The sequence below is a fragment of the Hesperophylax consimilis genome, chromosome 15 (genome assembly GCF_061612785.1).
Source record: "Hesperophylax consimilis isolate HC1 chromosome 15, BYU_Hcon_1.0, whole genome shotgun sequence".
In the NCBI taxonomy this organism is placed as follows: domain Eukaryota; kingdom Metazoa; phylum Arthropoda; class Insecta; order Trichoptera; family Limnephilidae; genus Hesperophylax; species Hesperophylax consimilis.
In genome coordinates this window covers 6,457,451-6,470,808 of record NC_142850.1, presented here as the reverse complement: position 1 = coordinate 6,470,808, position 13,358 = coordinate 6,457,451, and the positions used below count along the sequence as shown (strand labels likewise).

Below are 13,358 nucleotides of genomic sequence, written 5' to 3'. Positions count from 1 at the left end.
CACGCTCTCGAAAAAATTTGCTTCCTACACTCATAAGTTTATATAAACCATTCTAAATTAACAAATCTCTCCATTGTCTCTATTGATAAAGCCGTACTGTCTGAATTACCCACTTCTATGGACTGCAATTCTGTGCAAGGAGGATAAGACCAAAAATCTAAATAATAGCCAATAACACTTTTTGAACTTTCACAAGGCCTATGTAGAGTTTGCTCTTTTTAGTAAGTTTTAATTTTAAGATAAGCGTTTTTTAGTGTAGGTAACACAGTGGCTCTGGCCTTTTCTAGTGTGGCCCCCGAATATCTAAAAATCCTTTCTCGAAATTAAAATATTATTTTAGAAATCGGAAGATAATCCAATTTTAAGGCAAAATTGCAAAAAATATGTATACACCTATATCTCTAAGAACTGACACTAGCCCTTTTAAGAGCAAGCCACAGATTTAAGTGTGCTAATCCACGGAAATTTTACTACACAATAAACTGTTTGGTTATAAGTGACATAGCAGATAGATATTTTATCTGTGGTTGTTTTGTATAATGTGCAATGTGCATATCCCTATAATCATTTTGCTCTATAAAAATATCAAAAATGTTGTTGTTTCCATAATGTTAAAACATTATTTTAATTTTTTAAATTCACTTATTTTTCCAGGTGAAGCAAATGCTTGACGAGATAATGGAGAAACTTCCGGAAGAATTCAATATGGTAGAGATTATGGGTAAGGTAGAGGAGAGAACACCTTACGTGATTGTGGCTTTTCAGGAATGCGAGCGGATGAATTATTTAACAGGCGAGCTTAAGAGGTCATTGAAGGAATTGGATTTAGGATTGAAGGCAAGATTATACAATATAGTATTTTTTATAATGACCTTTAATAACATAACATATATCTTTAATTTCGTTGCAATAATTTTATTGTAATATTATTTTAGGGAGAATTAACAATAACATCTGACATGGAGGATCTGGAAAATGCATTATTTTTAGACCAAGTAAGAGTTGTCATGTATTCCATTTTTGATTATATAATTGTAATGTACTTAAAAAACATATTTGTTGCAACAACAATGTTTTTCAAGGTTCCGCCAGTTTGGTCATCAAGAGCATATCCCTCATTACTGGGTTTAACATCATGGTTCTTGGATCTTCTTCTAAGGTTGAGAGAATTGGAAACTTGGTCCTCAGATTTTGTGGTAAGAGTTAAATCATCAAACTAATATGTATCTAATTTACTTAATATATACTACAGTCAAATATTAGTAAGTTTAGTTAAGTTTGGTGCGTTCAAAATAATTTATTTTTAAATGTAGTAAAGTGCAAAACCTTGACTTTCTTCAGAAACAAAAATCCTGTTTTATTCGAATATTCCATCAATAACATAGCTTTAGAAAGAGTCACGGAAATGAGAGATCTTGGAATTATTTTGGACGAAAAACTAAGTTTCACCAATCATGTCCATCAAATTGTGAAGAAAGGTATGAAAACACTAGGCTTCGTATTAAGAACAACTAAAAACTTTAATTCTTTACAAGCCATTAAACTATTATACGTATCTCTAGTAAGAAGTCTAATTGAATATAACTGAGTAGTTTGGTCTCCATCTTACAAAATTCACATTAACAACATTGAGCGAATACAAAAAAAATTTCTACGTTATATAAATTTTAAATTAAATATCCCTGTCGAAGACTTAAAATACAATTTCTTATTAAATACTCTAAAAATACATACATTAGAAGATAGACGTAAAATAAACGATTTAACGTTCTTATTCAAAATACTTAACTCTAAATTCGACTGTTGTGAACTCTTGCAACTTATAAACATACATACACCCACAGTAACAACACGACAAAATACAATATTCTACAGCAGCACACATAAGCGTAACTACATTGCCCACTCTCCGATACAACGACTTCACACCATGGGAAATCATTACTTGGGTGATGTTGACATATTCAATACCAACTTGGCAAGTTTTGTGGATCATTTAAAACATTTATTTCAACAATACTCCTAAACACATCATGTAAACCTACAAATAGCTGTAATTTTCTGTTTTTGTTTCTTGTGTTTGTATGACTTGTTGCGTAGCTTTTATCAAATGAAATTTTTTTTTTTTTGTAACTTTTAAAGTATCTGTCAAATTAAAATTATGTACACTACCAACCATGTAAAAGCACTCTGGGCGTTAAATAAATAAATAAATAAAAATAAAATAAATAAATAATATAATTTGAACAAATAATTTATATTCATAACTTCCAAATTTGACTTATTTTTGACAGCTTCCATCTTCTGTATGGTTGGGAGGATTTTTCAACCCTCAGAGTCTGTTGACAGCCATCATGCAAAGTACAGCTCGAAGAAATGAACTTCCCCTCGACAAGATGTGCTTGCAGTGCGATGTCACCAAAAAGAACAAAGAAGACTTCACGTTAGCATTATTTTCTTTCTGAATACCTATCGTAATTGTTCTTATATTGTTTTATCTTAGTAATTCTTATCTTATTTATCATACACTGACTGTCAAATTAATATTGATTGAAATATTTGAATTTTATCTCTATTGCAGATCTGCACCAAAAGATGGCGCTTATGTGCATGGCTTATTAATGGAAGGAGCTCGTTGGGATGTCCAAGCTGGAATCATTATGGATTCGAGGCTTAAGGAACTTTTCCCTCAGATGCCGGTCATCAACATCAGGGTAAAAATATGAAAAGTCCTCTTAAATAAGTAATAAACCTTTCTTTTAGATGCGCTTAATCATGCAGCTTATGTTTCAGCAACTTCCTTAGTTTCCTGCGGCATCTGTTTTGTATTAACTATTCCATTGTTATCTTTAGAATCAAGCCTTCCTCCCTTAAACCTATTCATTTCTCTCAACTTTCATGTTTCCTCTTTCTCTATGCCTTCTGATACTTGGCTCGGGATTTCAGTAATCTTAAGTGGTGTAAAAATATTTTTTTTTTTTTAAATAATATTTTGGTTCGCAGGCGATAACCCAAGACAAGCAGGACCTGCGCAACATGTATGAATGCCCGGTGTACAAAACTCGCACTCGTGGTCCCACTTTTGTGTGGACTTTCAATCTGAAAACCAAAGATAAACCTTCCAAGTGGACCCTGGCTGGAGTAGCTCTCTTACTTCAAGTTTAATCAATACAATGTCCTACCAGGTAGATATTCAGGATATATGTACATTACCTCCATATGATCCTTTACTCAAAGTGCCCAGTTTTCGTATTTGATTCCTTTTGTGATTTTTTAATTGGCCATCTTGGATATTAGTAGGTACGTTTTAAATGTTCTCAGGTGGAATATTATTTATTTATAGAGAACTTGTATGAGGATGTCATATTATTGTGACCATTTATTTTTAGATTTTAATATATCGCCGGTTAAGAGTGGCAAGTGCCTGACTAACATTTTTCTAAATTGAGTTTTTAATAATCAAGCGTTCTTTACAATGTCCGTTATCTTGAATTCATTTGAAAGAATAAGTAACTAGGAATATGATGGCTAAAAAAAACATTTATGAACTATGATTCTGAATATGTATATAAGTTTTATTATATACACAGAATTAATGAATCGTCACTTAAAAGCGGGTAAAACCGTGATACCCTCAAACGCCCAGTGATCGGTCGGCAGGTTCTGACAGCACTTAAACCGCTACTTCATGGGTTGTATGACTTCAACGTTACGCTGCGTATACTCTTACACAGTTCCACTACTGCAGTTTACAAATTATTTCAGACGAATTAATTTTTTGAAAATCTTGCTAAATATTTAAATTTGCTTTTTTGTTTTCATACCGATCCGAGTTGTATTGACCTGATTATTAACCAGCAAAACCAAGGTAATTATGACATCACGCATACTCTTTCAGATTTCGATTGTTTTGGCGGGTTTTGAAAATTATTTTAACTATGAAATTGACATTTGTAAAAAAAAGGTGAAAATCCATTATAAAAAATTGACTCGAAAATCCATTACTAAATATTCAAAATAACATTTTGGCATTTATTTTTTAGGAAATTGTAAAAAAAACGTCTTGATTATTAAAAAGTCATTTTGGCAAAATCGTTTGTTAGCCATACTTGTAGCTCTTAACCGATGATATTTTCGGATTTTTTTGATGTTGGCTTGTAATAAAATATTTCTTAAAATTTTTCCTTAAATTTCTTTAAAGTTTAATCCATTATTTTTTTGTGTACACAGTTATGCTGTTCACCCTCAAACGTGTTTAATAAGTTCTTACGTATATATATTAAAAAAAAACTCAACTAATGAATTATACCATTTTTTTAATTTTACCATTTTGTTAGTCACTTTGTCGGACTACTGATTCATTATCTCCCACCATTTATTCCCACTTATAGGACTTCAATCATCCTTCACCACTTCACTTCACTCAATTCCTTCACTCATATCATTGTCAATCACTTTGTTTGAGTATGTACTTCACTTACTAATTACAGAACATCACTTTGCCATTAAGGACTCCCACATTTGGGACATGTCAGCGTAATACATAGTGCTTTTACTCAAATATAATATAGGGAGGTATCTCAGGAATGGGTACAGGATATAATAAGTAACAAGCATTGATGTTTGCATACATATAACCTACCACTTAAAATAGTTTTTCATCTTTTTTGTAAATTGTTGTTTTTTTTAATGTATTATTTTTATTATTTGTGATAAAGAATGCAGATTAAAAAAACGTTTTTATGTAACAGTCTTAAACTAGATGGTGCAAAAATAATGAATTAGTGATGGAAGTACCTACATAACGAAATCTTGTTCTTTCGGCAAGGTTAATATGACAGGGCTCTAAATGTAAAATGATATTTCTGAGAAATTAACGATCTATTGTATAAATATTAAAATTTATTTTACCTGCTAAGCTACTTCAAGAAACTTTTTGGCTGTATTATTGTAGAGACAAGAAAATTATTTATATGTTACAAAAACTTTGCACGCCCGTGATAATACAGAAGCTAAGACATTGAGCTTTTTAATCCAAACAAATTTTAAGATGTTTAATACTGATAACTCGGCAATTAGAGCTCTAAATGATCAGAGATATTATTTATGAACTAGAGGTGTAGGTACCTATATTATTTATGCTTCATGCAACCCTGTCATAGTAAGGTTGCATATATTTATGATATGTACAAGTTTTTGAATTTGTTTATATTTATTAAACATTTATTTATCATATTTTTATAATGCATCATATTTTTAAATAGGATACTTATAACAGAATATGATACTTAGGACAGGTTGTTTAATAGAATTTGAACAATTCATCAAATTTCACAGTTAATTTTCAAGTTCTATTCAAATTAGCCAATAATGATATATGTATAACAGAACTTCAGTAAACCCTTTAAAAAAATTGAAAATTAACCATGAAATTTGATGAATTGTTCAAATTCTGTGAAACAACCCGTCCTTAGTTCTGGAATTTTTTTAATCAATAGTTTTATATTTTTACTTATAAAACCATGATTCAGATATTCAAAGTTGTTAAAGTAGAAAAATTTCAAATTTGGATGAATTTGAATGGAAATGTAAGTATCTAATAGCTAAAACTGAATTATCTTTCGAATTGGATGCTTGAACAAATGAGGCCACAACTCTCTTAGGCTAACACTAATATTAACTGGATTATATTACATTGCTGTAGTTCTATTTATCTATGTATACATATTTTTAAAGGCAATGATAGCTTGTCTTACGGAATAGTAGATAGGTTTTAGATTATTTTTACTCTTTAAAAATGCATTTATTTTATAGTTAAGTCTTAAAAACAGTAAAAAATATTTGAATGTATCACTATGAAATCAAAAATAGGCACTCCCTAATATTATTATTGTAACCACTTCAAAGTCTATGAATAAATTTTCAATCTGTTTAAGTTACTTATCATTTAATCCCTAATACCCAAATAAATATAATTGGCTAAGTGAAGTGACTATGCTTTTCCTTTTATTTTTATATTGACCTTCAGATAGTTAGAGAACTTATCATTCATATTCGCAGAGCAAACTTAAGTTACAGAAAATATTAATAATCTCCTAAAAAAATTTGTTTATATTCCTTAATAACTATTTGTCGCAAAACTTATTGAGGTATATTGTAAAGATGTATTTTAAAAACAAATATATACATAGCTTTCGTTGTCTTCACTCTAGCTCAAATCTAATAGAACAGATAATAACACTTTATCTGTAGCTTCTGAGATTGTTCAAACTAATTATAACATATAGACTGTGTTTTGGTAAAACATGTCAAGCCACATTTTTTGGGAATGTTACTTTTCAGTGGTTTCATATAGATTAATCTTCAAAGTACTATGCACATGGTAGACCAATTTTTACTGATTAAGTTATTAATAATACCGAAAACTAAATTTATGTGTATAATTATTTTTGGGTTATTTCGTGAAAACCGTAGATCAAATCACTCATAATTATAAATTGAAGAATTGCAATATCTTACAACAATTTTTTTTTTAAAACATGTAATTATTAATTTCAAGTTTTTGTATTAGTTTTACTGGTTTGTAAATATTAATTTTATTATCTCCTGTAAAATTTTCATTTTGTGGTTTAAAATGGTTTACCAAACCACAGTCCATATTATTATATTTTGGAAAATGCTTGTATGTATACACATACACAATACTACGTATTAAGTGCCTAAACTTAGTTTGTGACTGATGGAAACCCTCCTTAACCATTTTACAACTGACAGATCTAATAAACTAGCTATTAAAATCATTTCTAAACTGTCATCTGATATCTGGTGGAAATTTCCCGTTTTGCTTGCGTGTTGAACATTTACTAATACTATAAAATACATTATTGCTCAGGTCATATTGTCACCCAACAGATATTGGTGAATTTCTCGGGCTGCGGAACATATCGTTTCTGTTGGTACTCCCGGAGGAATCGTCTTCATCGAAGGGATTATCACTATCCACATCTCCCGCTTCAGGGGTAGTCATGTTGTTAGCCCTGCGGTATTTGGCTCTTCGGTTTTGGAACCAGGTTTTAACCTAGAAATATAAAATAATATTAGTAAATATATCCACATGTACTTAGAGATGAACAGATATGTAATAACGGTGCACATATTTCAAACCAGGCCGTACAGCAGACCAGATGTTTATGCTTTATGAACAACATTTTGGCTGACATGACAAGGTTGTGAAATAAGAATTGCTGGGAGCCAGAGGTAATTAATCATTGAAAGTAGAATAACTTAATGAAAAGCTTTTTAAGTTACTATGGGCGTCGATCATTGAAATAGGTAAGTATTAATAAAACGGTGAGACATTGGTTAGAACTGCATTTTGCGGAAGCGTAAAATACAACTATCAGCTATGGACTTTGTGAAAGAAGGCTGATTCATACAATAATATTGCATCTGGTTGTTTGATTTATCTGTACTTATTGGTCAACTTTATACAATGCCGTTTGGTAATTAAATCACTTCAAGGAAGCTTTCCATAAGTAAATGTAGCTTTTTTTAGTATCGTCGAAAGCAGAATAACATTGTTTTGATTATACAACACTGATATCCTTATCAGGAAAGTTTTCCGGTTGAGTAATAGGAAAAAAGTCACTATAATTAGGTACTTTTTCAAAATGTATTGATAGATTAGTGCCGCTGAATCAGGACACCTGGTCAAAATTTAAAGTTTCCGGATCGACACTGGGTGATTCAAATGACTTTATGCATTGGTTAGTCACTGAGGACATGTTGCATGTTATTTGGAGTATTAATCAACTTATGAGTGAATCTCACGACATCTGTATACCCACTGATATTATTAAAGCCGTAGTTGTGTTATGTCCAACAATCACTGAACAAGTTGATATTATGAATAAAGAACTAATAAAGAACTAAATAAAGAACTAATGATCCAAACATAACCCTAACTAATAATCAAACAAAAATGATCAATTCTCCCCTGCTTAATATTTTCAAAAAACCCAAAAAATATAATTCCTTTACATAATCACCCACGTACCAACAATTAAGAAAACCCTTAGGTCATTAATTTTAACAGGTGTATAAACACTGCTGGATTTCCAAATATTTTGGTTATTCCAATTCTTAATGAATCATTTTTGACCATTATAGAAATTTAAATGGGTGGGGTAAAATAAAATCATATAAATAAGTCGTCGCCGTGTGGACATATCCACAGTTTGATAATGGCCTCAAAAGCCGAAACAGCTGTCACATTAAAAACTGTAAAAATAACAGAAATACTTGCAGAACTTAATAATTATTATAACATTATTAAATTTGATTTATTTTAAATTTATTTAAAAAAAAAAAAAAAAAAAAAAACAGAATTTTATATTTAAACACTCTATTTTTTAACCCCTTGTATGCGAAAAATGAAATTAAATATTCATATCAAATTTTTAATAACCCATTTATTGGATGTTATATCAAAATAAATCAATGTGAGTTATGTATATAATATTGTGTCATTTTTCCTTTCATATTTACAAAAATATAACCTTAAATTCCTTTGTACTTTTGTCCCATTTCATTTCCACATTTTTTTATTGTCAAAGTACCTGTCTATCGCTCAGTTTCAATTGGCCGGCCAGAATCCTCCTGTCTTCTGGACTGAGGTATTTGTGTGAGCCAAAGCGCCTCTCCAAGTTCTGTGTCTGCTGGGGGGTGAACCTGACCTGTCCCCCCTTCCGCTTGGTGAAGGCCAGGGGGAGGGGGTGGTAGTGGCGCAGGTAACCCGGCAAGGAGTGGTGCGAGAAGGGGGAAGGGGGGTAGCCGGACAGGAGGGTGGGGGATAGAGACCACTGGTTCGCGGGGACAGCTGGAAATAAACAAAAACAAATTATAATTTGGTATAAGTAGGCAGACAAGTCACTATTTAAAGACAACTACTCATACGAAGTGGTCGATCAATTCACCTACCTGGGCTCCAGCCTGACAGAGAACAATGAGGATCCAGCAGAAATCAGAAGGAGAATCACAGCAGCCAACAAAACATACTTCTCTTTGCTGCCAGTGTTTAAGTCACGTAGTGTCCACAGAAAAACCAAAATAACCATATATAAGACCATTGTAAGAACTGTATTGGCATATGGGTGTGAGGCGCTGACACTGACGGTAAAGATGGCTGAAATGCTGGATACTTTTGAAAGAAAGGTGCTGATAAGAATATGTGGACCCGTGAAAGAGGGCGAACAGTGGCGTATCCGACACAATATAGAATTGTACGATATATATAAGGCCCCTAGCATCTCTGCACACATGAGACTCCTCAGGCTGAGATGGGCTGGGCATGTACAGAGAATGCCGGATACACGCGTCCCAAAAAGAATTCTGACTGGTCACCCAGGTGGAAAGAGAAAAGTGGGAAGACCCAGACTGAGGTGGGAAGATGAGGTAAGAGGGGATGCAGCACAGCTTCTCCAGGTGACAAACTGGAAGTCAGTCGCTGAGGACAGGAGGAGTTGGAGGCGACTGTTGCAGGAGGCCAAAGCTCGATATGGGCTGTAGCGCCATCGAAGAGAGAGAGAGAGGCAGACAAGTGAAATTTTTGCAACTTGCAACACTTTGCATTAATTTGTAATGATCCTTATACCTAATCAACATTGTATCAAAATCACTGAGTCAAATGAGTCTACATTACTGTTCTACTCCTTCGAATCTAGAGAATATAATATATTATCATGTTAGATAGAAAATCTGTCATATTATTAGAAATTTATTTTTAAATATTCACGATTGTCATTCAATTAATTTTTTTTAACTTATATGATAAATTATAAGTGCAAAGAGAAAGCACGATTTTCTCTCTTTTTAAAACTGTTTATATCATAATATTATGTCTGACCATAGTAGAAAAGAGGATAAGAAAAATTGGAAATCAGGACTTGTCAGTTGGTGACAGATATAGCACAACATCAATCAACGTTTTTAGATGTTTTGTGACAAATACAACACTACATGTCCCGAGTGGTTAAAATTATTTGTAATCAGGGGTAAAAAAAATGACAGTTGTTGAAGCTGTCAAAATAGATTTATGAACTGATTAAGTTAAGAGAATGAATCAATAATTCATAGTTAAATAATTGAGTCGTGTAATTTCTATACCCGCTATATCAACTTTCATTGATTTGGAGAAAACCGCAAAAAACTGTCACATCTCTAGCGTACATAAGTAAATGCATTAAATTTTTTTATATAATGAATTGGAGTAATAAAATTTCGAAAAGCATTTATTTTTCTATATAGGTATGTCTAGCAATAATTAAGTAATTTCGATAAATCAAATGGATATAGCGGATTTTGATACTCACTTCGTGATTTTGAAAGTCAACTGAGGCGACATGGCGGGTTTAGAAACTCACGCGTAGATCATTTTGACATACGAGCGTGGCGTCAGAGCGGCGGCCATATTGTATTTTGGCAAAATAACTGCTTGTGATTCGTTGAATCCGATATAGCGGGTTTTGATAGTGACTTTCTGTATGATATAGCGGATTTGGTTTCTCACTCGCAGTTTTAACATGGTTTTTGGTCATGATAAGGAGGGTTTTGAAACTCAATTTTAGGCTCCTCTTGTTGCTCGCAAAAATGTGAACAAGATGTCATACTCAGATCATTTTGTCAAAAAATCGGATATAGCGGGTATAGAAATTATAGGATTCAATTGTACTTGATATATGTAACTTTGATTACTTTCGTCTGGAAAAATGCAGACTCATACAATAGTGGTGGCCCCAAAAAGTATGGATAATCCTAGTTCCATGGGTGGCCCAAAGAAAGTTGTTATCTGGAGTGAACTTTGAAACACAGATACGTATTAAATTTATCTCCTAGCAAAAAATATCTTTAAGTAAAGAAACTCTTGGAATCAACACTTTGGCCACTTCTGCACTAAAGCTTAGTGTTTGTCTATTATACATTATTTATATAGAACAGTCATTCTCAAAGTGGGCGATAATGTCCCCTTGTGGGTGCTTTTGGCGTTCAGGGCGGCAGTAGAAGACTCAAAGAAAATTAGGAGGCATTAAGGAAATCTAGAGAAGCGATGGCAGATAAATTTAATATTTAAAAATCCGACGGAATCTAACTGAATTAAATAGAATTAGTTTGTTTTACTTCCTTAAAACAAAACATTTTTTATAACAAAACTGAGTATTCGCCTCTTTGTTATTAAGTTATTAAATTATGTAAATCACTAATATTGGAATTATATCTTTTCTATCGCCGTCATTATTTGTTACAAAAACACTTTGGAATGAAGCGATGAAGCCATCTGGGCTACATGATCATATAAATAATGTGCACTCGGATTAGAAAGACAAAGATGTGACGTATTTTCAAGATCTGGAAAAGAAGTACACAGCTTAGCCAACTATATTGAACCTTTTTTTAGCAGCTTCTAAGCAAGACGATGACGAAAATAGAATATCTATCTATCCTATTAATATAAAAATGCATGCTCAAAATTATATTTGCAAACACTGTTTTTAAGATACCCAATGATGGTAATGTATAAAGGTAAGTCACAAAATATGGCGGTGGTCGAAATATGTTTGAGAACCTGTGAACTAGAGCAATCTGTTAGCACCAATGGAAACGCTGAGGAGTTTGAAGTTACCTAGTAATTAAAATGTATAACTTTAATGAAGGATATTTAACCTTGTTTATGAATAATTTACGAAGGAATACACGACATATTGTATGTACCACAAAATAGTAATAATCCATTCATAAAACCATATCAGTTATTGAATTACCCCATGGCAATAAATTTATTAGGTTATTGTAATAATCGGAAAAACTTAAGATTACATTGTTATTATTTTTTAACCCTCTCTCCATTATAACACGTTAATAATACTTTAATGGCTTGTTCGCTAATTTAATAGGCTATTAATTACGTCTTATTACTGATGAATCTACTTTATATTGGTTGTGTAAACAACGTTTAGTATGTAATTATTATAGTGCGACCACAAAAAATCCTTCGCTAGCGTCGCATTATCTGGAATATTGTCGTGCGGGAGGCGGTTTGGCATAGCGAGCCACCGTCGAACTATCAGTAAATCATGCCCTTTCCGCCTTTGCACCTTCTTTTAATCTTACTGTTCCGTTTATTTTCCTGTTATTACGTTTTACGAATCAAATACCAAGCTTATTTTTAAGATTATAATATAACATCTGCATACAGCATATAGGTTTTTTGTTGTTAAAATGGTCATCTTGTTGCCATTTTCACGATTCACCATTGCTGCTTCAATTTCAATTTCCGATCTTTTACATCTTTTAACTATTTAACCGGCGATTTAACCAGCGGACGAGAATTCAAATTTCGTTAAAAGACGATCTCGCGATCGGACGTTTTTTTAGACCGAGACAGAAATACCGAATTCATTCCGCTGCGAGCCGTACACTCGCGCGGCAGTGAAAACTACAGCATGGTTCCGATGAAATAACAATTATTGTTGTTTAATTCTTGGTTGTAGCTTTCTTCCTTATGAGTAGTTACATACATATTTGTAAATTATACGTCGGAGTGTGTAAACATAAATAAATACAAATGCAGTTTGTTGACATGGTAGATATAAAATATGTAGGTATATAAATATACATTTAAAAAAAATTTCAAATATTTGTTTAATTTGTTTTTTTTTTTAAATATTTTACACGAGTTTTCTAAAGGTGAGTAAAAATCTTTTGTTTTACTTATTTATTCGTTTGTCCGAAAGGTATTACCGGTAAGTTTTATTTCTAATACTTATCTTCAAAGTATTACTTGATTTGATATGTATGACATTGAAAAGAGGGTTTATTCCTTACAACTGAAGTAGTTTATATATTAAAACTAGGTTTTATTTCCAACTATTTTCTACGGTACCTACCAACATATGTAGTTATGCGATTGCATAATATTGTATCGCTTTCATGTATTTGTTTTCATGATTAACGGAGCGACCTGACTCGTCTAATTTTCGAAATGTTATTAAATTCACGAGTAAAAATCATAGGTTTGTATGTCAAAAATAACCTTGTTTTTTTTCCTAAAACAAGAAGCTCAATTCACAATATGACATTATGAAACTGACAAAAAGTAACAAAAAAACATTAAATATGTTGAATTATACCAATGTAATAGTGACTTGGACAATAATATAGAAATTATGAACAAAAAAATGATTTGAATCGCACATCACGAATCGAAATTCATTTGGTTCGTGTCACTTTTTGACTACCAATCACAAACAGTTTCACGTACTTTGGCATAAGTTTTAACATTTATACATGAAAAAACGATAACA

General features: G+C 32.1%; 2 protein-coding genes across 2 annotated transcripts in view; one reads left to right on the top strand and one right to left on the bottom strand.

Moving 5' to 3' along the window:
- The window catches only part of Dhc93AB (Dynein heavy chain at 93AB), a 111,272-nt gene extending 104,816 nt beyond the window's left edge, over positions 1-6,456 (top strand). Inside the window, exons 58-63 of the mRNA XM_089640559.1 lie at positions 655-837; positions 936-995; positions 1,083-1,196; positions 2,295-2,443; positions 2,582-2,714; positions 3,004-6,456. Of these exons, the coding sequence (XP_089496685.1) occupies positions 655-837; positions 936-995; positions 1,083-1,196; positions 2,295-2,443; positions 2,582-2,714; positions 3,004-3,165 (801 nt within the window). The 3' untranslated portion in view covers positions 3,166-6,456. The remainder of the gene's footprint in view (positions 1-654; positions 838-935; positions 996-1,082; positions 1,197-2,294; positions 2,444-2,581; positions 2,715-3,003) is intronic.
- Positions 6,448-13,358, bottom strand: part of LOC149417230 (uncharacterized) — a 30,441-nt gene continuing 23,530 nt past the window's right edge. The window contains exons 2-3 of the mRNA XM_089640558.1: positions 8,619-8,878; positions 6,448-7,078 (exon numbers count right to left, since the gene is read on the bottom strand). Of these exons, the coding sequence (XP_089496684.1) occupies positions 6,902-7,078; positions 8,619-8,878 (437 nt within the window). The 3' untranslated portion in view covers positions 6,448-6,901. The remainder of the gene's footprint in view (positions 7,079-8,618; positions 8,879-13,358) is intronic.